This window comes from Hyperoodon ampullatus (genome assembly GCF_949752795.1).
Source record: "Hyperoodon ampullatus genome assembly, chromosome: 10".
In the NCBI taxonomy this organism is placed as follows: Eukaryota; Metazoa; Chordata; class Mammalia; order Artiodactyla; family Ziphiidae; genus Hyperoodon; species Hyperoodon ampullatus.
Genome location: NC_136923.1, coordinates 68,658,002 through 68,682,343, shown reverse-complemented (window position 1 = coordinate 68,682,343; position 24,342 = coordinate 68,658,002). Strand labels below are relative to the sequence as shown.

The window sequence follows — 24,342 nt, the reverse complement described above, 5'->3', positions numbered from 1 at the left end:
TCATACTCAGTGGTCTCAACCTCAGCTGCGAGTTCAAATCCCCTGAGGAGCTTTAAATTTTTTAATTAATTAATTTACTTATTTAGGCTGTGTTGGGTCTTCATTTCTGTGTGAGGGCTTTCTCTAGTTGTGGCGAGCGGGGACCACTCTTCATCGCGGTGTGCGGGCCTCTCACTGTCGCGGCCCCTCTTGTTGCGGAGCACAAACTCCAGACGCGCAGGCTCAGTAGTTGTGGCTCACGGGCCCAGTTGCTCCGTGGCATGTGGGATCTTCCCAGACCAGGGATCAAACCCGTGTCCCCTGCATTGGCAGGCAGATTCTCAACCACTGCGCCACCAGGGAAGCCCCCCTGAGGAGCTTTTAACAATTCCCCTGCACAGGCTGCACCCCCAGACCAATTGATTCTGAATCTCTGGGGTGAGGCATCAGCATCAGGATTGCTAAAGCTCCCCGGGGGATCCGATGTGTAACCAAGTTTGAAAACCAGTAATTTCATCTAGAGAGGTTAGTGGCTCTGGAAGCACATTAGAATCAGCCAGTGGACTTTTAAAAACTACATGTGCCTGAGCCCTATCCAGACCAATTAAATCATGCCTTCTGGCAGTGAGATTTAAAAAAAATTCTCCCCAGTGATTTTTTTGGCGGTGGCTATGACTGGGGTCTTCCTATAGCCTCTGAGCATGTTGGCTGTCACTGATCTAGTCACCTGAGGGACTGGTGTTGGTGGTCCGAAGAGAGGCACTCCTTGCTGGGGTCCCTGAAGGTCCCCTGCAGAGCTGGGGGGCTCTGGGGAAGGACTGGGAGACTTCAGCATTGTGGGGCAGGGTCCTGGCTCAGACCCGCACCAGCTGTGTGACCCTGGGCAAGTCACTGGGCGCCCTTAAGGCTGTTTCCCCATCTGAAAATGAGGGGCTGGAGGTCATCCCTCCAGAACATGCACACCAGAACCACTTGGGAAGCCTTTCAACCTAGATTCCTGGACCCTGTCCAGAGCTGCCAAGAACTGGACCTGGGGGTCTGTGTGTCTGAAAAGCTCCCTGGTGATCTGCCAAGTAGCCAGGCTAGGATGCCACCAAGGTCACTTTCAGCCTTGTCATTCCAGGAATTGGAAGTTGCAGAGCCCAGGTACCCAGGCTCAGGTCCCTGATTTAAGTAAATTCCATGTGAAAAACTATGCCATGGCTTCCCTGGTGGTGCAGTGGTTGAGAATCCGCCTGCCCGTGCAGGGGACAGGGGTTCGATCCCTGGTCTGGGAAGATCCTGCATGCCGCAGAGCACCTAAGCCTGTGAGCCACAACTACTGAGCCCACGTGCCACAATTACTGAAGCCCATGTGCTTAGAGCCCATGCTCCGCAACAAGAGAAGCCACTGCAATGAGAAGCCCGTGCACCGCAACGAAGAGTAGCCCCTGCTCGCCGCAACCAGAGAAAAGCACACGTGCAGCAATGAAGACACAATGCAGCCAGAAACAATAAATAAATAAAATAAAATAAAATAATTTATTTAAAAAAACAAAAAAAGACAAAAAACAAACAAACAAAACTATCCCAGGTGTGGCCCAAATGCTAAGTGGAGAAGAGGCTTTTTTAAAAAAATTTCTTTTTGGCTGTGTTGTGTCACCATTGTGGTGCGCAGGCTTCTCACTGTGGTGGCTTCTCTTGTTGCAGAGCACGGGCTCTAGGCATGCGGGCTTCAGTAGTTGTGGCTTGCGGACTCTAGAGAGCAGGCTTAGCAGTTGTGGCGCATGGGCTTAGTTGCTCCGTGGCATGTGGGATCTTCCCAGACCAGGGATCGAACCCATGTCCCCTGCATTGGCAGACGGATTTCCAGCCACTGTGCCACCAGGGAAGCCCAGGAGGCATTTTTATAGAGATCCAACACATGCCAGGCAGTTTTACCAACTTGTCTCCACAGCTATTCTATAGGGCTGTTATTATCCCTACTTTAAAGTGATTTTGTGGCTCAGAGAGGTTAAGCAACATCTCCAGGTCCCAGTGCAAAGGGCCCAGCATCCAAGTCCACACCCCAGCCACTTTCCACTCTTTCCAGATCACCAGCCTACCTTCAGAGGCCTAGATTTTATTTTTCTTTCCATAATAATTCTCCTCAGAGAGACATAGTTTTTTGTTTTTCACAAAAATTTAAAGGATTTCTCTAAATGGTGGGCTTCTATGCCTTCCCCATTTTACATTTTGGTAACAAAAATCCAGTTGCTGCACAGCGTACTGGGGCATCCCTTCATTTCCTGAACAGTTTCTACCCTGATGCAGGAGAATCCTCATCCCACCCCCATGCCCCATGAAGGCTCATCTGAAGGGAGACAGCGCCTCCTTCTGGGGGTTCTGGAACTCCAAGGCCGACTCCCTGCAGACTTGAGGAGATGGGCCGCGGCCATGGGCCAAATGATGAGATATTCATAGAACACAGGCCTGGGCAGCCGCCTCTGTGTGCCCCATTTAGAACTGAAGGCTGGAGACCCAGCTCCCCCATGCCTCTTCCACCTCTCCAGACCCTGACCCTGCAGAGGGACCCTGGCATCTGCCCCATCCCTGGGCATCCCTGGAGGACTGCTGGTACCAAGGGTTAACCTGCAACCCTCCACCTCCCTCCTCTGCCTCTGGTCTGCTAGCCTGTTGCCATAGAAACAGGCTAAAAATAAAATGGGCTCCCAAAGCCCAGCCCCAAGCTCAGGAGTCAAAACAAACTAATTAAAGCAGCCAGGCTAAAATGTGAAGATAATTACACCCTCACTCAGGAGCCAGTCTGGCATGGAAAAGCTCAGCAAGCCATCCCGAGTCAGGACCCCTGGGTCCATCCCTGACATGCGGGGTAGCTCCCCCCCACTCAGACTCCTCGGACCCCAGGGTCCCACCAGGAGAGCCTACCCTGCTTAGGCCTTGGATCTAGGGGGCACCACACTCACACTCTAATGGCCCCACCCCTGCTAAACTGCAGTATGGCTTCATGCTGGGATCTGTGCCCCATCTGGGTTGGCCAAGAGAAGGTGGGGTGAACTGAAGTCTGAGGCTGCTTTTCTACATCTTCCCTGAAATTCAGGGAAGTCCCAATGCAGCTTTGGAGCTGCCTCTGTCCCTAAGACCTTTAAAGGCTTCAAGATAGTTCCTTTGTCTCCTGTGCTGCTGCCTCTTCACCGAGGGCCCTTGGAGCCTGGTGGGTGTTCCTCCATCCCCTTTTGGCCCAGGAGCGTGAGCAGGCCACACAGGTGCTGGGTCAAGTCCATCCCACCATGGGCCCTTTGCCTTACAGGACCATCAAGGTGGAGGTATACGACTGGGATCGAGATGGCAGGTAAGCTGGCAGAAGGACAGAAGGTGAGCAAGGATGGGGACAGCCCCTGGGAGGGAGGTGGGTCTTGCCCTCTCATGGAGAGAGCTGTGCCCAGGTCCCCACCCATGGCAGCTCGGGGGGTGAGGGGCCTGGGTTTCCTGTGGAGGGACCACTGCTTCGGTGGCTCCTCCGTGCCCAGCTCCACTGAGGCACCAGAGGGCCTGTGTCCTGCAGGACATGGTGCAAGGGGTGTAAGAGGCCTTTTTTCCTCAAATAGCTGCCTAGCAGCCAGCCAGTGTCTAAAATCTCCCCACATTTGGAAGAATATAGGATTTTCTGAAATGTGCATGTTCTAAGGTACAGGCAGATATTAGTGACCTCCTGAGCATTCATGACCACGTTCTCTGTGTGAGGCTAAGCATCGTGTGGTGACTGAAGTGCAGAAGATGAGCTTGGCTCTCAGAGACTCCCTGAAATCTAGCAGGAGGCCCTTGACTCCTCAGAGGAGTTGTTTGTGGGGAGCAGGGCTGACGGAGTGGGATATGGGAAAGGTGAGCAGATGAGTGGACCCCGGAGCGGTAAGGCAGAGCCTGAGTAGGGCTGAGCCTGACCTTGGGGAGGCCAGGGACTTCCTCTTCTGTGGATCTAAGTGCCCCCAAGGAGCCAGTATCACTAGGAATTCATAGACGAGGACCAGAACAGGCCTCTCACAACTTTAGTAGAACCCTCACCGGCTCCTGCTTGTCTGTTGAACCAAATCCAAGCATGTCATCCTTCCTGACTTTTGTGAGCCCTCCATCCTGTGGTGCTACCAGGGTGGTCATAGGAGGGCTTTAAGCCCTCTAATCTCCACTGGTGCCTATCAAGTCTGTGACATGGATGGGGGATGCCGTGAAGGGCTGTGCAAGTACAGCTCTAAATTAGGCCGGAGCTCCTTCCAAGGAGCTCACCTGCCCAACACCTTCCTATAGAGAAACTCTAGTGCCAACACTACTCTGCCAGCTCACTCTGTCCCCTCCTCTCTTCGCTTTAACCACATCACAGGCAAGTCCGCTTCAGGCTTCCACCCATGATTCACCTCATCGTCTTACCCTGGAGTTCCCCATACCTTTCCTTTACCAGGGAAGCTGGAGACAGCTACCAGATGCCATTGGGTCCCACCATCAAGGAGCTCGTAGTCTGAATGCTGAGAGCTGTAAATATGTAGACAAAAGACAGTGTGGACTCAAGGTGGGGCAAGGCCCCAGGGGCACCTCCTGGGCATCACACTCCAGCAGGCATTCCCGGCCAGCATGTTAACCACTGCCCTCTATCAGGGAGAGTGGTGGCGAAAGGCAGCCAACCGCAGGGCAGATGGGAGTTCTGCTTTGTACAAGGTTTTGCTGCACTTACCATCAACACGTGCTTGTGGGGCAGAGACGCAGAAGGTGTAAACACTGCAGAAAGCACCTCAAGCTGCCTGGACGGACCTAGAGCTAATTGTCTTTTCAAAAAATGTTATTGGAAAAATGTCAAGTACACAGAAAAGTAGAGAGAAGAGTTTAATGAACACTTTAAGCCTATCACCTGAATCTAACAAGTGTTACATGTTGCCACAGTTGCCTTATCTATGTTTTGATGTAGTGTAAGTTACAGTTCATAGCATTTTTACCTCTAAATATCTCATTGGGAGTGTCTAAAAAATAAGGGCATTTTTCTACATAACTACAAATGTCATTATTGCACCTGACACATTGAACAATAATTCTTGAATACCATCTAATATTCATTTCATGTTCAAATTTCCCCAGTTGTCCCCAAAATACATACTATTGCTCGTTCGTTCAAATAAGAATCCAAGTATTAGAAGTGGGTCCTATTCTCCAGGACCCTGGTCTTTGCTGGGTGGCTGTTGGGTTTCTTGCTCCATGGGTGACATTGGACTCTTCCCAGGGGCCCACCCTCTCTGCTGGTGTGTACCCCTGGAGCAGAGGCCCCGGGCAGAACTGGGAGCCAGGGGAAGGGACATGAGAGGCAGGGGGCTGAGCAGAGGCAGCGCACAGCCTGCGCCTCGCGGCCTCAGCAGCAACTTTCCCTTGCAGCCATGACTTCATTGGGGAGTTCACCACCAGCTACCGGGAGCTGGCCCGCGGGCAGAGCCAATTCAACATCTATGAGGTGAGGCAGACACCTGAAGGCTGGGGTTTGCTCTGACTATATGTAGCTCCCAGTTGCTGAGGACTAACAGTGAGCCATGGCTGGGTTTTTTTGTTTGTTTGTTTGTTTTTGTTTTTGTTTTTGCGGTACGCGGGCCTCTCACTGTCGTGGCCTCTCCCGTTGAGGAGCACAGGCTCCGGACGCACAGGCTCAGCGGCCATGGCTCACAGGCCCAGCCACTCCGCAGCATGTGGATCTTCCTGGACCAGGGCACGAACCCGTGTCCCCTGCATCAGCAGGCAAACTCTCAACCACTGCGCCACCAGGGAAGCCCATGGCTGGGGTTTTTGCATGTTCTCCTGTGAGGTGGGTGTTATTGTCCCGTTTCACAGTTAAGGAGACTGAATCTCAGAGAAGTGAGGGGACTTGACCAAAGCCCAGTAAGTGGCAGAATCAAGAGGCAAACAACCTAAGCTTATCTGACTCCAAATCATTGAGTTATAGTGTCCCCCACTGAGAGACTTCTTCCAACAAGGTGGGGGAATAGAAGTGCAGGTGGGCAGAAGGTGGGGAACAGTATCAGAAGGTTCCAGGCCCAAGACCTGAGGTTCTGAGTTCAAGTAGCCTTCTGCCTTTAATCAGAGCAGTCTCCGGGCCTGCAGAATATCTTCTCTTTTCTGGAAGGAAAGAGAGGAACAAGAATCAGGATACCTCCATCTAGACCAGAGAACGTTGGACAAGACATCCAGTCTCTCTGGGGATAATATCGTCTGCCCTCCAAGGACACTTTCTACTGCTGAGCCTTTGCCTGTGTGTGTGCTCCCTCTCAGGATACCCTCCCACCTTCCACATCTAGCTCAGGTCCTCCTCCTCTGGTGACCTATTTTCTCCCACTTATGAACTTCATGGATAGCATAGTTCATGCCAGACCTACTGAACTGCAGATACTTATAACCCTAATTTACAGCCCAGGGTTCATATCCTGACTCCACCATGTATTAGCCGTGCGACCCTGGCTGAGTTCTTGCCCCACTCTGTGCCATGAACACTGAGAATTAAATAAGTTACTAGAACAATGTCTGGCCACTAGTGAGCATTACGTCAGTGCTATCTCCTAGTTTCATCTGTTGAGCGCTTGGGTGCCAGGAGATTTAAATTTCACAACCATCCTACAAACTGGGTCTATCCTTACATCACTCAGCTAGAGCTGGCTTTGACTCCCATCTCTGAACCCTAATCCCTGTATGCATCCACTCCCTCAACCTGTATTTCTGTTCCGAGTGGGCAGGTCTTGTGTTCCAACTAGACTGAAGCTCCCCAAGGGCAGACAAAGTGACAGCCTTTCCTGTTGCCCTGGTCACACTGGCCTGGGCCCTCCTGGGTACACCGTAGGTGCTTATTATACATTCACACTGAATTCAGTTGAACAAGACTATTTGTGAGAATGGAATGTGGATGGATTTCTTTGAAAGAGCCCTGATCCTCACAGTTAATTGCTTTGCTTTTTGTAAGGACAAAGGACAGAGCTGTCTCTGTCCCCTCACCCAGGCAGAGGGAAGCACGCTCCGTCTCTGGACTCTTTTAAGGAGATTTTTAGGGAAGTGAAGGGAAGGGGTCAGGTCTCTTGGAGTTTGATTCTAAGGATGCTTGACAGGCTCAGATGAGGAGGCCACGATCTCTCAGGCTTCAGTGACTTGTTTTCTCAGTCATCGATCCCTGCCCCCTTGCAATCAATGAGAGAAACTGCAGCGCTGGCGAAAAGAAGTGCTGTCTTCACACATCTGAAACGCCATCAGGTAGAAAAGGAATTAACTCTGGCAGCCCAGGGGCAGGACTTGCACCATGGAGGGCATCCCTGGGAGGCCGGTTTGGGCTCAGGAAGGCCCTTCTAGAGTCAGAAGTGCCTGAAGAGAGAACAGGCTTCTGCCAGGAAAGACCCTCATCTCAGGCCCCGGCATCAGCCTGGGTGTCTAACGCATATGCCCAGCTGTCTTCTGGCCACTCCTTAGACTCAGCCTTCCCAAACTGAATGCACTGGCTAAAGTCCCTGCAGCCCTCATCTCCCCCTGGCCAGCCAGCTCCTCCTCCTGTGTTGTCATCACAGCGGCCATGGCACCTGGGGAGGCATCCTTGACACCTCCTGCCCCTCATCCCACACCCAGTGCATGACTGAATCCTACTCCTCCTGCCACCTAAATATTCTGACATTTGTCCTCTTCATTCCCGTCTACCCCCACTGTCACCGTCTCCCCTGTGTAGGGGCTTTGTGACAGCCCCATAGTGGCCTTTCCGCCTCCTTCCGTCCTCCACTCAGTAACCCAAATACTCCTCCAAAATTGTAATTGACCACATTGCTGCCCTGCTTAACCCCCGACTGTGCATGTCACCCACTGCCTCTGCCTGGTTTGCACAGGGGAGTGGGGAGCCTCCACACCAGCTGAGATCCTAAAGGGCCCTTTACCTACAAGGGGAGTCCAAGCTCCTTCACACGGGTGCCACGCCCCAGTGACCCGCAGTCTATGTGCAACCGGGTGTGTGTGTGTGTGTGTGTGTGTGTGTGTGTGTGTGTAAGCAGCCATATACATCACAGCTCTAGGAGCCCCTAGGGTCTAGCCCTGTCCGCTTCCCTCTACCCATCCCACTTTCAGCCCCATCATGCCATCTGAGGCTCTCTGAACCTCTATGCTGTCTCAGTCTCTGTGGCTCCATTTGTGCTGGTGCCTCCCTTGGGGCTCCCTTTGCTCTTCTTCACCTGGTGGGGCCTGCTGGGCCTTGGAGACTCCCTTTGCTGTTCTTCCCTCAGGAAGCCCCCACCTGCACACCCACTCTACCCCAAGGTCTCAAGTGGATGCCTCTCCTTGGTGCTCCTGCTCCACCCCCCACCCCACTCCCATACCTATTACCTGTTTATCATACTTCCTGCCCCCTCAAAGACCACGATGTCCTCAGGAATGGGGGCAATGTCTTACCACTGTATCCAGAGCCAGCACCGCTGCTGGTCCTGGGAGCCACTCAGTGCCCCTTGCACAGGAGGGCAGACCCCACACCTGCCCTGGAGACCCTGGGGATGTGAGGAGAGGGAGAGGAGAAGGCTTGGAACTCCAGCTCAGGAGTTGGGAGGTTGCTAGGCTGGCCCCTAGGGGGTGCTGGTCCCCCACAAGGAGTTCGGGTGCAGCCGCTTAGGGCTGGAGAGGCTGGTATGGGGGGGGTGCTGTGTGCCAGGTTATGCATGAAACCTCAGAACAAACAGGATGCTTTCTCAGTGCCCACTTCACAGGAAGATCTGAGAACAAAACAGTGCTTTAATATTAAAACAGTTATAATTAGAGAGTGGAAATGTGGAATACAGGCAAATTTAAAGATAACAGAGAAGACTTCAAAGAAATGTGCTTGAGGCCAGATTTTTCAGCGATGCCCAGGCCCCCAGGAGTCCATGTTCATTCTCCTCCACTGGGGGGGCTACTTTGGAGTAAAAGTTTGAGATCCGGTAAATTCTAAAAGTTCCACACCCTCATAGAACAGGTTGGGAAACTGAGGCACAGTGTAGTCTTGGGGCTGCAGTGTGCCCTCATCTCAACAGGCTGCCTAGCAAGCTGTCGTCCCATGAATATGTCAGTGAGCACCATGTCATCTGGGAGAATTTCATGCCTGTGGTGGCTCCAAGGTTGTTCTGGGCTTCTCTCCCCAGGCTCTCAGTTTCCACCTGCACAGCCTGCTAGCCTCCCACCTGCACTTCCCACCTGTGCCCGAAATCCAGTTCTTTCTTCCTTCTGTGTCTACCTAGTCACCCATGACTCCTGCCTCTCTCCTGCCTTCAGGGCCACGCCCAGCCCTGACTGCTTGGAAAAGCTCCTTCTTACCTGGTCACTTTTTTTTCTGCAGGTGGTAAACCCGAAAAAGAAAATGAAGAAAAAGAAATATGTGAATTCTGGCACAGTGAGTAGCCACCCACTTTCTGCCATGGGTGTAGACATCCTGAGCCCCGAGCTAGGTCTGGTGGCAGGAGTCATGTGTGTCTGTGTGTGCTCCTGCGGGGTGTGGGAACGAGACCTGGAGGGTTAGAGGTTGGGAGGGATGGGGCCGATGGAGCAACACGAAGTAGACGTGTAGGAGACACCAGGCCCTGTGATACAGAATGAGACATCCCAGAGAGAAACTACCATGGGGACTTCCTGTGGAAGGAAGAGGAAAAAGAGTCGCATTTATTGGGCCCTTACTCTGGGAAATTCCCCATTTGGGTGCTTTTCACAGGTTGTTTGCTTAAGAGGCAGACATTATCATCACCTCGTCATGAAAGCGGAAACCAAGGCCGCAGGCAGGGAAGTGACTCAACCAAGGTCACAGAGCTAGAAGGTGGTAGACATGGCAGTGAGCACAACAATTAAATTCAGAGCTTGCAGCTGCTGTGGGCTGTACCCCTGCTTAACCATGACCATGCTGGGATTATACCGGCCCAGTGGCTTCTGGGGGCTGATCTTCAGGACATTCGTGCCTTTCTTCAACAAATATTTACTGTGTGCTACCATGTGCCAGGTGCCTTTCCAGGCACGAGGGATACAGCTGGGAACAAGACAGACCCAAATCCCTTCCCTCCTTGTGCTTATCGTCTAGCGGGAGGGAGACAGAACATGAATATACACTCAAATACCTGTGTGTGTCAGGTGGTTGTGATTGCTGTGGGAAGAAGCAGGGTGAGGTAAATGGATAGGGAATGCGAGAGATGAAACTACTATTTTAGTTATGGTAGTCAAGGAAAGCTTCTCTGAGAAGGTGACATTTGAGCAGAGATTTAAAGAAGGTGAAGGAGCAAGTACTGAGGATATTGAGGAAAAAGAATTCTAGCTGTAGGGATCAGCATGTGCAAAGGCCCTGAGGTGGAGCCCACCAGTGCAAACCAATGTCTTTGCAGTGCAAACGCACCCAAGTCTGTACCCTTCATGTCCCTCCCACTCTAGAGGGCCACAGCCCCATCACCGAATACAGCCAAATGTAGCCATTTGAGTCAGGCCAACTGCAACTCCAGACTAGAAGAGGTCACAGACAGGGAACTCCAGCGTTCCTCCAAGGAACCTTATTTTCTCCATCTGTAAAATGGGGCTAATACATCATCCCTCCCCTGCTTAATGCACAGGGTGGCTGTGGCAGACACATGGGAGATGCAGGACTGTAAATTGCAAAGTACTCTGCTCATTCAGAGGGGGCTGACCACTGCTTCTCTGATTGTAATTGTTTCACACGCAGGCTTGGAGTAATAGTTCTTTTGTCTGTCTCACAGGACTTCCCCATACATGGTGGGATGCTTAGCACCCCTGGCCTCAGCGCATAGCTAGCAATAGAGCCCCAGTCATCATGAGACCCCAAAACTCTCCCTCAGACTCCCAAATGCACCTAGGAGAGGCAACACGTTCCCCAGCTAAGAAATATTAGACGTACAGCTAAAAAAAAAAGGTTGAAAACCACTGATCTCATCCAGCTTTCTTACTTTAGAGATAAAGAGACTGAGGCCCAGAGAGGAGATATGATTTGTCTCAGGTCACACAGTGAGTTAGGGACAGAGCAGGACTGGGCTGAGGTCTCCTGACTTTCCCTTGCTCCAGTATTTCCCAATCTTTACCATAAAAAAATCACTCAGAGTCCAGGATGCTTGTTAAAATACAGATGCCCAGGCCAGTTCCCTGGGGTTCCATTTTAGGAAAGCCAAGCTGGAGCCCAGGAATCTGTATTTTGTGCTTCTCATACCTTACTTACTATGTGCAGAGTCTCCTGGGGATCTTGTTAAAATGCCAAGAATCTGCATTTCTACTCAGCATCAAGGTGATTCTGATGCTGTTGTTCGGGGACTATACTTTGAGTACCAAGTCCCTGGGTCAATCCATATGGCCAGGCAAGTTAGGCAATTACTTCATCCCAGGGCCTGGAGCAGGGTTCAACTCTGGCTGCAGGTTAGACTCATGTGAGGAGCTAAAAAAAAAAAAAAAAAAAATGCAGGGCCAGAGCCCTATCCCAAAAACCCTCATATTATTGGTTTGGGGTCCTCACTCCAGCTGCAAGATGTTTTAAAAGCTTCCCAGGGAGTCTAGTGACCACAGTCAGAGTAGAGGCCACTGTCATAGTCCATTCCTAGAGAAAGGAGGCTTTGTCCATCCAGGTGCCTAACACTGTAACCACAGCGAGTGGGGGTCTCCAAGGCCCAGCTCAGTACTCACAGACCCTCCCATTATTCGGGCTAATGGCTCGTCCCTTTGTCAAGCAGAGGCACTACCTGGCCTCCCACTGAGTTGATAAAGATGACTGAATCTGTACCAGTAGGGGCCGCCCCAAATCCTAGAGTGGAGTTGTCTGACACAGGTAAAAGTTTCCCCGCCCCAATCTTCCCTCATTTAATTGATTTTAGCTGCCAACCTTTTCACTTGTCTCCACCATCCTAAATCATTTTCATAAAGAGCTGCCAGATAGCTACCTGTCTTTGGAAAGCTGATGCCAGAGAGCTGCCAGGGGCATAGATCAAGAGACCTCTGCTTGGGAGATGGGGCCCCAGGTGCTCAGTTACCTCCAGGGAAAGGACAGGCTGCTTAGCAGGAAGGTCTTGTGTCTGAGAGGGTAGAGATCAAGACGCTAGAGGGATGAGGTGGGACAAGTAAGATTTAAAACAATTGCAGACCAAAGAGACACATTTCAGGATTAACAGTTAGCGGAAGCATGGAGCTTGTCAGCATTGGCAGATCTTAGTCCTATGTCAGGAAGACCCCACTCTCCCTCCACACTCCACACCCGTGTCCACTTAGGGGAAACTCAATTCCTTGGCTTGAGCCCCTGTACTCCAGTGACAGAGACAGGACCCTTCCAAAGATGCAGTTTGGCATCAAGGTCAAGAGCACAGGGTCTGGTTCCAGACAGACCTGAGTTCCCATCTCACTTGGCCATGTCCTGGTAGTGTCCTTGGACACACTGCATCACTTCTTTGAGCCTCAGTTTCCTTGTTTGTAGAATGGAGATAATAATAGTACCTCATAGAGTTGTTGTGGGCACTGTTTGCAATGAAGTAGGCAAATGCTGGCATGTGCTGGGTGCTCCATAACTGTCAGCAATGCTCTCCCTCTGCCTAGTGCTCCCCGCTGACCAAGCTTCTTTTTGTTTTCAAGGTCACGCTGCTTTCTTTTGCTGTGGAGTCAGAGTGCACATTTCTTGACTACATCAAAGGAGGGTGAGAAGAGTTGCAGCCTGATTTCTTCGGCCTCAGGGAGAGGGAAGGGGCCCCGCACATCGACATGAGCAGCCCCACCTGGCCTCTTCAAGGCCATGGCCGAAGCCCGCGATCATGGGCTCTGAGCAGACCCTCAGACAACTCACCCAGAGCCCTGCATGCCCCTGATCCTGAGTGGCTGCGGAGGGCACTACTGAGCCACGGAGGCCAGCCTGGGTCCCGTGAGGTCCCTGTGCGGAGATGGGACCTGCAGGTGGTAGGGACTCTATGACAGAGAAATGGGCTTAGGGAGGTGGAAGGAGCCCCCGTCTAGGAGGCAGGAGGCCCAGGCCCTAGGCCCCTCTTTGCCTTGAATTTGCTGGGTTACTTTGGGCATGTCACTCTCCCTCCCTGGGCATCAGTCTCCTCTGCACAGAGAGTTGGAATTAAGTGAATTCTAAGGTTCCTTCCTGCTCTGAGCTTCTGATACCGATGGTCTCTCTGGTGGGGGGCGGGCAGTGATTAACCTTCACGGTGTCATTAGAGACCTACAAAGGGCAGGAGGAACTGGGAAATGAGCCAGGGGATGGTCAAACACAAGTTTAAGGAGCAGAAAGAACCAGAAGGGTCGGCATCCAGGCAGGCAGAGAAACCTGGTGGCTCCAGCCAACAGCTCATGGAAAGAGAGTCTGACTCCAAGGTGAGGTCCTACGCAGCACGCTCCCTGCCAGGACAGGTGCCAGGGCCGGGTGTGGGTAGCCGAGCCGACAGGTGCAGGCAGGTGAGTGACTACACCTGTCTGGAAAGGAGACAGGCAGGGCGGTTGCCAAAGGCTTATCCCAGCCAAGCGGGCGCTTGGCCGCCTGGTTCTCCGGGGCAGAGGGAAAAGTCAGGCCCTGGGAAGCCACACTTACTTTCTCATGACAAGGCTCCCTGCTGCCTTGAGCCTGCAGCGCCCAGGTTCGAGCTCTCCTCCTACCCGCTGAGCACATGCCCTTCCTGCAGTCACCCACAGGCTTTCCTGCCCTTCCTCCGTGCCTTCTCCAGGCCCTGCCCTGGCTCCCTTCCCGCATCGAAACTGCTCTATCTGCTCTCCATCTATTAAGCAACCACCCCTTATATTCCATGGTAATTTTCAAACAATCCTCATCCTGTTTATCCTTCTCATTTACATAGTGCCCCCGATTTACAGAACACAGTGGGCTGGGTGAAGATGATTATCTCCACTTTACATAACCTGTCCAAGGCCCCAGCACTTAGTCGGTGGCAGGGCATTCCGTCACCACTTCCATAGTAATGAACCCACCTCGCAGCTCCCAGGTGAGGTGTGATAGAGATGGATGAGTTGAAGGGCTGGGTGCTGTCTCATTGAGAAGGAGCTCACGGAGGCAAGCCCTGGCCCTCCTCCTCGGCCGTCTTCACACTCTGGAGAACCTGCGTGAGAGGCCGGTGTGTGTGTCCAGGCAGGCAGCTGATGGAGGCCTCTGTCTAGGATTCTCTCCTCCCTGGCCTCCCTCCCCCGCCCCCCTGGACCAGGAGGAAGGCTGTGGGCTCCTCTGCCCCCACGTCAGAGTCCGAGATGGAGCTGGTTGCTGAGCAGCCTGCAGGGAGTACCTTTTCCACAAAAGTAGCTGCTTTCCAGTCCCTTCCTTCTTTTAGCTGTTTCAGAACCCAGAGCAGGTTTTTACTTAAGGAGTAAAAAAAAGCCTGACTCTCCCCTCACCCTTTATTTGGAAGAGCCAGGCCAACAATGTCCCTCAGCTGTAGTCCTGAAGGCCAGAACCACCTCTTGTCATCTTGTGGCTCCTTCTCCCTCAGAGCTTGGAGTCTACTGAATGCTCTGCCCCCAGGCAGCAGACGAGGGGGAAAGAGTGTGGGGAGGACTGTCTCTGGCCAGCAGACCCTGGGTGGGGTCTCCTGCTAACCATGTCCTTCACCTTTCCTGGAGATTGAAGGGTGCCTGAGCAGCAGCTCTGCTGTGATGAAGTGGAAAGAGGGCTGTGGTTTCTGATAGGGACCATCTGCTAAATGCAGGTGAGGTGAGCCCTGCCTCATCATTTTTTTTTTTAAATAAATTTATTTATTTATTTTTGGCTGCACTGGGTCTCCGCTGCTGTGCGCGGGCTTTCTCTGGTTGCGGCGAGCGGGGCTACTCTTTGTTGCAGTGCGCAGGCTCCTCATTGTGGTGGCTTCCCTTTGCTGCAGAGCACGGCTCTAGGTGCGTGGGCTTCAGTAGTTGTGGCTCACGGGCTCTAGAGCACAGGCTCAGTAGTTGTGGCGCATGGGATTAGTTGCCACGGCAGTAAAAGTGCCCAGTCCTAATCACTGGACTTCCAGGGAATTCCTAATTATCTTTTCATCTTGTGATTCCCCCAAGCACCTGAAGGATTTGCTAAAACAGATTCCTGCACCGCACCAAGGGATTCGGATTCAGTAGGTCCACGGGGGGCCTGAGACTCCTCACAGATTCCCAGGTGATCCTGATTCTGCTGGTCCGTGGGTGCTCTTCCAGTAGCACTCCTACAGTATTTCCCACAGACCCACAGACTGGCTTTTACTGGCCGCATCCCCCATGGTGTCATTTAACATATTCCTCTATCCCCTGTGTTTCCTGTAAACAACCAGTAGATAGTTCTGGAAGCTCAGTTAGATTCCAGTTCAGTTTTTTGGCAAGATGACTTCATTTGTTCTTCCCTCAGGAGATGCACAATGCCTGTTTGTCTTTCTTTTTTGCCAAATAAGTTTTAACCCTGAATCTGACTCCAAATTTGTGCCAGGAACACAGGGAAACCCTGCTTCCCTGGCCTCAGGTGGACCCAGGGGCAGGGTTTGGAGAGGAAATAAGAAATCACAGCCATGTGCCCAGCAGAACATAATCATCTCCAGAGAGCTGTCACACTGCCTAACTCTTTTGATGCTCACAACAGTCCTTTGGGGGAGGGTGTAGCTGATGATACTATCCCGGTTTTCCAGAACTGGAGATGAGTGACTTCACCAAGGCTACATACCTGACAAGCAGTGGGGCTGGGGTGGAGGCCAGGTTTCTCACTCCCTGTCCAGTACAGGCCTGCCTTTGTCCAGGTTACTCCCCTGCCGTTCTTCCTCTTCTAGGACCCAGATCAACTTCACGGTGGCCATCGATTTCACAGCCTCCAATGGTGAGTGGGGGCATGGGCAGAGGAGCTGGATGGGGGCTGGGGGCCTGGAAAGGGGAGGGCTTTTCAGGGCTGTGGTAGTTGGCCCTAGCTGGGAGTAGATCTCCCATACTCTCTGGCCTCATCCTCACCGAAGAGGAGGAACTTAGGCCTAGAGAACCAAAGATGCAACCAAGGTGGCGAAGGTACCCCCAGATTGGATCATGGTCACTAACAAATCTGGCCTCTGGGCCTACATACCCTGAGCCACAGCCTTGCCCTTGAGGATACCCACTCTCCCTAGGGGAATAAGACAGCTCCTCTGGGCCCATGGAGAGCCGTGGAGCAGAGGTATTTCCTCACAGGATCAGATTGCGCAGCCCCTGTGCAGTCCACCCCACAAGCTGGAGGGGAGAGCCAGAGGCAAGACTGAGCCTTGTGGTCCTCAGGGAGGCAGGAATGCCCAGGAGCTCCGTTCCTCACCCTTGCTCGGGCTTCCTTCCTCCTCTGACCTTCTCCAGTGTCGGGCTGTGACCAAGTGGCCGGGAGCAATCAATGCCAAACTTTACACTGTTAGAAACATCACAATCTTCCTTGGATTCTGGACCCCCATTAGCAGTGCTCAATGCTCATTTTTGTGCCAATCAGAAGATGCCCAGGTCTCGTACTCCACAGGTGTGTCAGAAACCCCCCCTCATGGCTGCGGGCCCTCCCATCACAGAGTGGTGGGATGTCAGAGCTGGGAGGGGCCTTAGTATTCATAACAGTGAGGACAGTTATAATAACATCTGTTTAATCCTCACAACAGTTCAGCGAGGTGGGGACTGTTATTACCCCCATTCTACAGATGAGGAGACTGAGGCTGAGTGGTTAAGAAACTTATGCAGGATCACAAAGCTAGTAGGAGGTAGAAAGGATTAATACATGGCAGTCTGTGCTGTACTGCCTCTTATTCATAAACGAGTAACTAAAATATGGACAATATTAGTGGTGACAAGGGCTGTGGAGAAAAACAAGTCAGGAAGAGCGATAGAGAGTATGGAGGAGGCTGTAACTTTCAATAGGCTGCTCGGGGAAGACCACAGCAGACCTCAAGAGGTGAGGGAGCAAGCCATGTGCATATCTGTGGAAAAGCGTCCCAGAGCAGAGGGAACAGCCTTTGCCGAGGCCCTGAGGTGGGAATGGTGAGAGGCCAGAACTGAGTGAGTGACAGGATGGTAGGAGATTAGGAGAGAGGTAACCGCAGGCCAGATCAAGTGGGGTTTTGTGGGCCCTTGTAAGGACTTCAGATTTAATTCCTGGTGAAACGGGAGCACTGGGGCATTTTGAGCAGAGAAGAGGTGTGATTAGCTGCCTGAGTTTTGACATAGACTCACTCTGGCTGGTGTGCTGAGTATGGACACAAAGGTGGAAAGACGGAGATCGGGCTGCTGCAGTCCTATGAGCAAGAGGATGGTATCATGGAGGAGGGGAGAAGTATAGGTGGGATTCTGAGGGTTTAGCAGCCATGATTTGCTAAAGGAATGAATGTGCGGTAAGAGAGAAAGAAAGGCGTTCCCTTGGATGCCCCCTTCTGCATTCTGAGCCTGGTGGCTTGGAGTGTCCAGGCCGGCAAATGTCGCCATGCCCTGTCTTGCAGGGAACCCCTCGCAGTCCACGTCCCTGCACTACATGAGCCCCTACCAGCTGAACGCCTACGCGCTCGCACTGACCGCCGTCGGGGAGATCATCCAGCACTACGACAGCGACAAGATGTTCCCTGCCCTTGGCTTCGGGGCCAAACTACCCCCTGACGGCAGGGTATCCCATGAGTTCCCGCTGGTAGGAGGTCCTGGGAGAAAGGGCTGAGGGCTGACCAGGCTGGGGGTGTGGTGACAGGCCTGGGGTGGGGGGCATTCCTATCCTGCCCGCCTAGGGACTTGAGGTGCAGTCTTTGCAGAGGTAGGCTGCCTGCTGGATGTAGGGGAGCTTGTATCAGAGCTTCCAGAAACCCACTCCCCACCTCAGTCACGAGCACGTCCCCTCCAAGTCTGAAGCCGTCCATAGTGGGCTCTGCCCTCCTTTTCCTAACAAGACCCAGGTGGAGGTGGAGTGGGGATGTGGCTGAACTATTCCCCAAGGCCCCAGAAATGAGGCTAAAAGGGTGTGGGTTGGATATGGACAACTGTGGGTAGTTCCAGGAGTTCCCTGGGTTGGTCTGAAATGGGGGCCCTGTGGAGATGCCTCCTCAGGCCACCTCCTTCCCCTCCCTCCCATGAGCTGGGGACACTCAGTCGGTTGCTGGATCACTCACAGCAAATGTCCCTCCCATGCCCGTAGGGTGCCAGGCACCATGCTGGGCACAGGACACAGGAGGATGGAGCAGCCGCTGGCCCTTCCAGAGCAGCTCAGACTCTGCAATCATTTTAGGGGGTGGCGGGTTTGCCCAAGGTTCCCTAAGCAGCCAGGGCTCTGCGGGTCAGGGGGATGCTGTCTGAGCAGGTACAGGAAGTCGGGCAAGGAGCAGGTCTGGACCCTGCTCACCTAGAGCATGTGCTGCCCTTCACGGTGGGCCCCGAGGGCTCCCTCCCCTGCCCCGAACCCCCGAAGCCCGACCAGAGAAGAGTCTAGGAGACCCCAGGCCTGTCGGCCTCCCCAACCCTGGCTCTGCCCCCACAGACCACCCAGCTGCCCTCCTTCCCATCCCTCCTTTCTTCCTGGGCTCAGCCTCCTCGCCCTCTGTTTCCCCAGAACGGCAACCAGGAGAACCCCTCATGCTGTGGCATTGATGGCATCCTGGAGGCCTACCACCACAGCCTGCGCACGGTGCAGCTCTATGGCCCCACTAACTTCGCCCCCGTGGTCACCCATGTGGCTAGGTGAGTGTGGCGGTCACTGGACCATCCCCACAGCTCGCAAGGTGCTTCCTTCTACCACTGTCCTCCCGGGAAGGCGGGAGGGAGTGTCCCTTCCCACTGATTTGCTTTTCAGGGAGGCCTGACCATAAAGGGACCCCCTCCCACCGAAGAGCTGTCCCCACCAGTGTTAAGGGTCCTTGTGTTGGGGGGACGACATGCCCAGAGTCCCACCAGACAGACCTCTGCCCCCACCCTGTCCCAGGAATGCGGCTGAGGTGCAGGACGGCTCCCAGTACTCGGTGCTGCTCATCATCACGGATGGGGTCATTTCAGACATGGCACAGACCAAGGAGGCTATCGTCAATGTGAGCAGGGATGGGGATGGAGCATGGGGAAACCTGGGGGTGCACCTCCCCCCTCCTTTAGGGAAACCCTTGGGGCATGACTTCTCCTCTCCCTGCCATCTTTGGGACCACTCCTGGGTTCTTGCTATAGAGCCTAGAGGGCCAGCAGTAGGGTTTTGGGGGTGGAGGGGGTTCCGGGTGATGAAGGATCTGGCTGGCGAGCTCTCTACCTACCTCTTCATCACACTGGATGGTCCACTCCCTCCAGACTCCTATGGTGCCCTCATTAACCCATCTCTAGGGCTGCTGCCCCAAACCCCAGACTGGCTTGGCTAGGTAGAAGAGGAGGGAGGTCCAAAGAGCGGGAGGCCCAGGAACATGGCTCCCCCTACAGGGTCGTCTTCCTATATAGGGGCCCCAGCCACAGCTGGCCCTCCCTCTGTGCCCACGTAAAAGCTGTCCCACATGACAGCTGTCACACGTGATGGAGGCCCAGAGGCAGAAGAGGGGACAGGAGTGTCTTGCAGAAGCAAACCTATGACCCATTTCCCCCTCTGCCTCCTGCCCTCTCCACCCCCTCTTCCTCTCTGGTGTCCCTGTATCCTTGGCTATCCTCTCTCCCTCCTCCTCCCCCTTTTCTGTGTTTCTCTGTATGTCTCCATCCTTCTCTCCTCCATTTCCTCCCTGTCCTCCTGCCTTTCTTCTTTTGACCCACCCCTTCCTGTCCTTACCTGTGATCTCCCGTTTCTTGTAACTGGCCCCTCGGCTGGGTACCACCCCGCCTACCTCCCATGTTGTCTCCCAGGCTGCCAAACTCCCCATGTCCATCATCATCATCGGCGTGGGCCAGGCAGAGTTCGATGGTGAGTCCCCACCCCCCTAGATGTTCCCCCCAGAGGCTTCAGGCCCTTGGGAATGTCCCCTCCCAAAAGAGTGAGAGCTCACCCCAGGGTGTGTGCAACTATCTGGATGAGCAGGCAGGGTGTGAGTGTACGTTTGTTTGTACAGGTAGGGGTGTGTCAAGGTGTGTACTGCACACCCACACACCAAGGCTGTGGGGAGGAGGCCCCAAGTCACTCCTCCCTCCTCCACCCTGGGAGCCTGTGGAGGGTGGGGGAGTGGCACCATGGGCTGGAAGTCAGAGACTCACGTGGTTGGGCTCCTCCTGTCTCCTGGCCTCAGTTTTCTCATCTCTAACATGGGGGTCTGGGCTGGCAGTCTCTGTCCTGCCAGGCCCAGGTGCCCACCAATTAGTCCCCCAACCCCATGCCTTTGCCCCCGCCCCCCCCACAGCCATGGTGGAGCTGGATGGTGATGACGTGCGGATCTCCTCCCGGGGAAAGCTGGCCGAGCGGGACATTGTCCAGGTGAAGCCCAGACCCTGCCCGCCCCACGGAAAATGCAAGAGCCCCTCTAGGCAGGCTGACCTAACTCCCCCTTCTAGGGGCTTCTCTGGAAAGGGGCCCTGGAAGGATGCACTGAGAGCCCTAGAATGGCTTGGCCACACAGAAGGAAACAGGAGTCAGTCTTAGGGCTGGACCCACCTCTACCATGTCTGAGACTCACCCCTAACACTGTGTTGCCCTGACTGGAATGCTCTGCCATGCCCTCCCTAAGCCCCAGGCCTCCAGGGTCTCCTGTAGAACACAGAGGCCTAATTACTTGTGCCTTCCTTTATTTTCTGCTGGGCTGCCTTCCTAAGTGAGATGGCAAACCCCAAGAAGCGGGGGGAGGTGTCTTTAGTGTTGCTGCAGCCCTTTCCAAGAATGAATGTTGCTTGGTTGATTGAATCAATATCAACGTCTCCATGTAGGATGGCAAATGTAACGAGCAGACAGGTCTTTGTCCTCAGGGAATCCCAGTCCAGTCAAGCCTCAGAATGCACCTCAGTAAGCACATCCCTCTGTGAACCTCTTGCACACGGAGTCCCTAGTGCTTAGGAGATTCAGAATAAAAAACTGACATTCTCTATACCACTCCCTCCCCCATTAAAAAATTAAGGGGGAGGGGTCATTCCAGGTGTAGAGACCAAAGACAGGGAGCTAGAAACTGGAGCAAGGGCAGTCTGGGAGGTGGGACCTGTGTATGCAAAGGCCTGGAGGCAGGAGTGAGCCCGAGGCACTGGGAAGGGGGGCAGACATCTCCTGGGATAAAGCCAGAGGGGCCTGACTGTAGGTGTTGGCCCAGAAAGGGAAGAGCAGAAGCAGAGAAAGAGAACGCCCTGCAGGAGAGGTGGGAGGAGACCCGCAGGGCCCATTTTCCAGAAGCCAGGGGATTCCTTCAGCATTTCCTGAGTGCCTGCTAAATGCCTGTGCTTGGTGCCAAGACTTCAGAGATGAAGGGATCTTGTTCAGTGGTGTATTGTTTCCTGGCATGAATAGGTGTGCAGTAAGTTATTTGTTGAGTGAATGACAGAACAGGGACTATGATACAGTCGCTCAGAGAATTCACCCTGACGGGGAGGGCTTGAGTGAAGTGGGCAGAGGCTGGGGAGGAGTGGGACAGGATCCCAGACCTGGAGATTTGGGGGACTGGTGTCCAGAGGGAGACCTCGCCTGACCCTGCCTCCCCCACTGGACAGTTTGTGCCCTTCAGGGACTATGTGGACCGCACGGGCAACCACGTGCTGAGCATGGCGCGCCTGGCCCGCGATGTGCTGGCTGAGATTCCCGACCAGCTGGTGTCCTACATGAAGGCGCAGGGCATCCGCCCTCGCACCCTGCCCGCGGCCCCAGCGCACTCGCCCCCGCAGTCCCCCGCCCGCACGCCCCCTGCTTCCCCCCTGCACACGCACATCTGAGCCTGGTCTGCTCAGATGGCTGGGGCTTAGGCCAGTAGAAAGCGAGGTGGGGTACCCAGACCCAGCTACAGACCATCCTGCCCAGCCTTTAGAACACGTGTGCCTGGGAGGCCCACAGCGGGTGGGGCTTCTGGAGACTCCTTCCCATACTGCCCAAGCCCCTAGAGTTTGGGGGTACGGGTGGTGGAGGTGGAGATCTGGGCCCCTGCTCTTCTCTCCTTTGATTGACACCTGGTTCTGGACCAGCCAGGAAGATGTTAATCAGGACGACTGGGGTCCCGCTCAGCCCACCTGAGCTATTACCTGGGTAATCCCATCTGCTCCTATATCACCCTGAAGCCTGGGCTAAGCCTCCCACCTCCAGGCCCCCTTCTCCCTCCCCTCGTCCTGTGGTGTCTACTCCTATACCTGGCCCCTGACCCCCACCCAGTATCTATCCTGTCCCATTTCCAGTGAACCCTGTGAGGCTGCTGGGTTTGCAGGAGTGCCTGAACATGTGACCCCTCCTTGGGACCCTTGCATGCAGTGGGAGTCCTACAGACCCATGAAGGGGATGCTGTGATAGTGGATGGAGGCCACATGGTGGGCAAGGAATGGAGGCTTTTCAGGCACAGAGTCCTTTCTGGTAGCCTCTCAAGCCCAGTATGACGCTGGTTCTAGACACACAGATCCACAGGCCTCTCCGTGGTCTGAGCCCGTAGGTACCTCCACAGTTGGCTCCTGGCTCCAGGACTCCCCTTTTCTCCCCAGAGACTGCCCGGGGTCCTTGGGGCACCATCCTCTGCTGCCCACCTGGAGGCCTGGGCAAGAAGCAGCCCAGCTCCAGCACTCCCACACTGCCCCTCTATCCTATGGGGATAGGGGATGGGAGTCCTGGGTTCAAGTCCTGCCTCCAGCCCTTGCCGGCTGTGGGAACCTGAGCAAGGCCTTTCTACCTTCTGGGTCTCAGTTTCCACATCTGTAAGGCAAGAGGGTTGACCAGATGGCCCTGGGTTTACCTTCAGCTCTGATACTCTGAGAGTCCACATTCATCCCACGCCCAGCTTCCCCCATCCCACTCCTCACCAGTGCAACCCCTTAAGGCCGTCTTGGCTTTTAGGGTCACCCTATTCCATCCCATCACCCCAAATCCACCCTTGTCCTTCAGCCTTGGGCTCTGGCATCTGAGCCTGAGCCCTTGCCCCTGCTGTGGGAAAGGTGAGAAAGATGATCTCACCCCTGGGCCCACCCAGCTGCCCAGCCTTTACCCACATGGTCATGCATGCCAGTCCCTCCTGCTGCATGGGGCTCCTCAGCCCACTGAATCTCCCGTTCCTGGGTGGAGACCAGGCCCCACCCCGTCTGTTGCCAGACACTGCTTCCCTTCCTGTCATGCATGATGGTGGTGTTTCTCTGCTGTCTGGTCTGTGCCTGTCTCTAAGACAGTCTCTGTGTGGAATTTGCCTTAAACTGAAGTAAATTTGGTTCTTTTACTAAAGTTCCTTGTTTTCCTTTCTCCTGTGAAAAATAGCACAGATGTTGCTGTGTGACGGAGTCCAGGTTCTCCTCTCTCTTTCTTCCATTCTTTTGTTCAAAAAAATGTACTGAGCAACTACTATGTGCCAGGGTCTATGCTAGGCACTGAGGATGCAGCAATGAACAAAACATAGGCCCTGTCTCCACATGGAACTTACAACAGACACACAGATAGGACAGGGGAAACACAGGAAGCACGTAATAGGTAAATAATATAATTTCCGGTGGTGATAAGAGTCACAAAGAAAAATAAGAGAATAAGAGGACAGAGAATGACAGGGTGATATTTTAGATGAGGTGGTCAGGGAAGGAGGGCCTTGCTGAGGAGATGACAGTTAGATGAGCCCCAAGGAAATGAGAGAGGGAGGCATGCTGATATCTGAGGCAAGAGGGCTCCAAGGAGAAGGAGCAGCAAGTGCAAAGGCCCTGAGGTGTGTTTGAAGAACATTAAGGAGGCCAGTGTGGTTGAAGCTGCATTAAGGAGGGGAGAATGCAGGAGATGGGGTTGGGGGTAGAGAATCTGGAATGTGCAGGGCCTTGCAGGCCACAGAAAGGCCTTCAGCATTACTCTGAGTGAATCAGGGAGCCACTGAGGAAGTGAGAGATGTGAGTAACATGATCAGATTATTCCGTGGGTGACTTTACTGCATCTGATCACTCATCTCTCAACAAGTATATACTGAGCATTAGTGCCAGGCCCTGCTCAGGTTGGAGACACTGCCTCACACACAGTTGCACCCTCATGGGCCTAACCCCTGCTCTGGAGCAATAAGCAAGGAAATCCTACTACCCTGAGGTATCGACGCCAAACCAGTGAGAGGGACCAGGATGTGTGGCCACCAAAGCGGGGCTCTTGGGGCAGCCTAAATGCCACACAGGTCATGTGCCCAGGATGACTTGCTCCTCTGTGTGATGGGACTGTCACTCCTCTCTTGCAGGATCGTTGTGTGGTCAGAGTGACACGTAGATGTGCACGCATGAAGCATGTGACATTCACAGGGCCTGCTGCACTAGGTGCACAGTAAACACCACTTTCCTCCTTGTCCCTCTTCACATGTAAGTCCCTGTGACCATGAGGGACCAGGATCACAGGGAAAGGGGATT

General features: G+C 53.8%; 1 protein-coding gene across 4 annotated transcripts in view; it reads left to right on the top strand.

Moving 5' to 3' along the window:
* CPNE5 (copine 5) overlaps positions 1–21,723 on the top strand; it is a gene marked incomplete at both ends in the record, with an annotated part of 90,422 nt that extends 68,699 nt beyond the window's left edge. For all 4 annotated transcript variants that reach the window (XM_079713151.1, XM_079713150.1, XM_079713149.1 and 1 more), the window contains 11 exons: positions 3,269–3,310; positions 5,371–5,446; positions 9,308–9,361; positions 12,568–12,629; positions 15,720–15,766; positions 17,382–17,563; positions 18,473–18,600; positions 18,842–18,944; positions 19,729–19,786; positions 20,217–20,290; positions 21,505–21,723. In XM_079713151.1, the coding sequence (XP_079569277.1) occupies positions 3,269–3,310; positions 5,371–5,446; positions 9,308–9,361; positions 12,568–12,629; positions 15,720–15,766; positions 17,382–17,563; positions 18,473–18,600; positions 18,842–18,944; positions 19,729–19,786; positions 20,217–20,290; positions 21,505–21,723 (1,045 nt within the window). The remainder of the gene's footprint in view (positions 1–3,268; positions 3,311–5,370; positions 5,447–9,307; positions 9,362–12,567; positions 12,630–15,719; positions 15,767–17,381; positions 17,564–18,472; positions 18,601–18,841; positions 18,945–19,728; positions 19,787–20,216; positions 20,291–21,504) is intronic.
* Between the last annotated feature and the right edge of the window lie 2,619 nt (positions 21,724–24,342).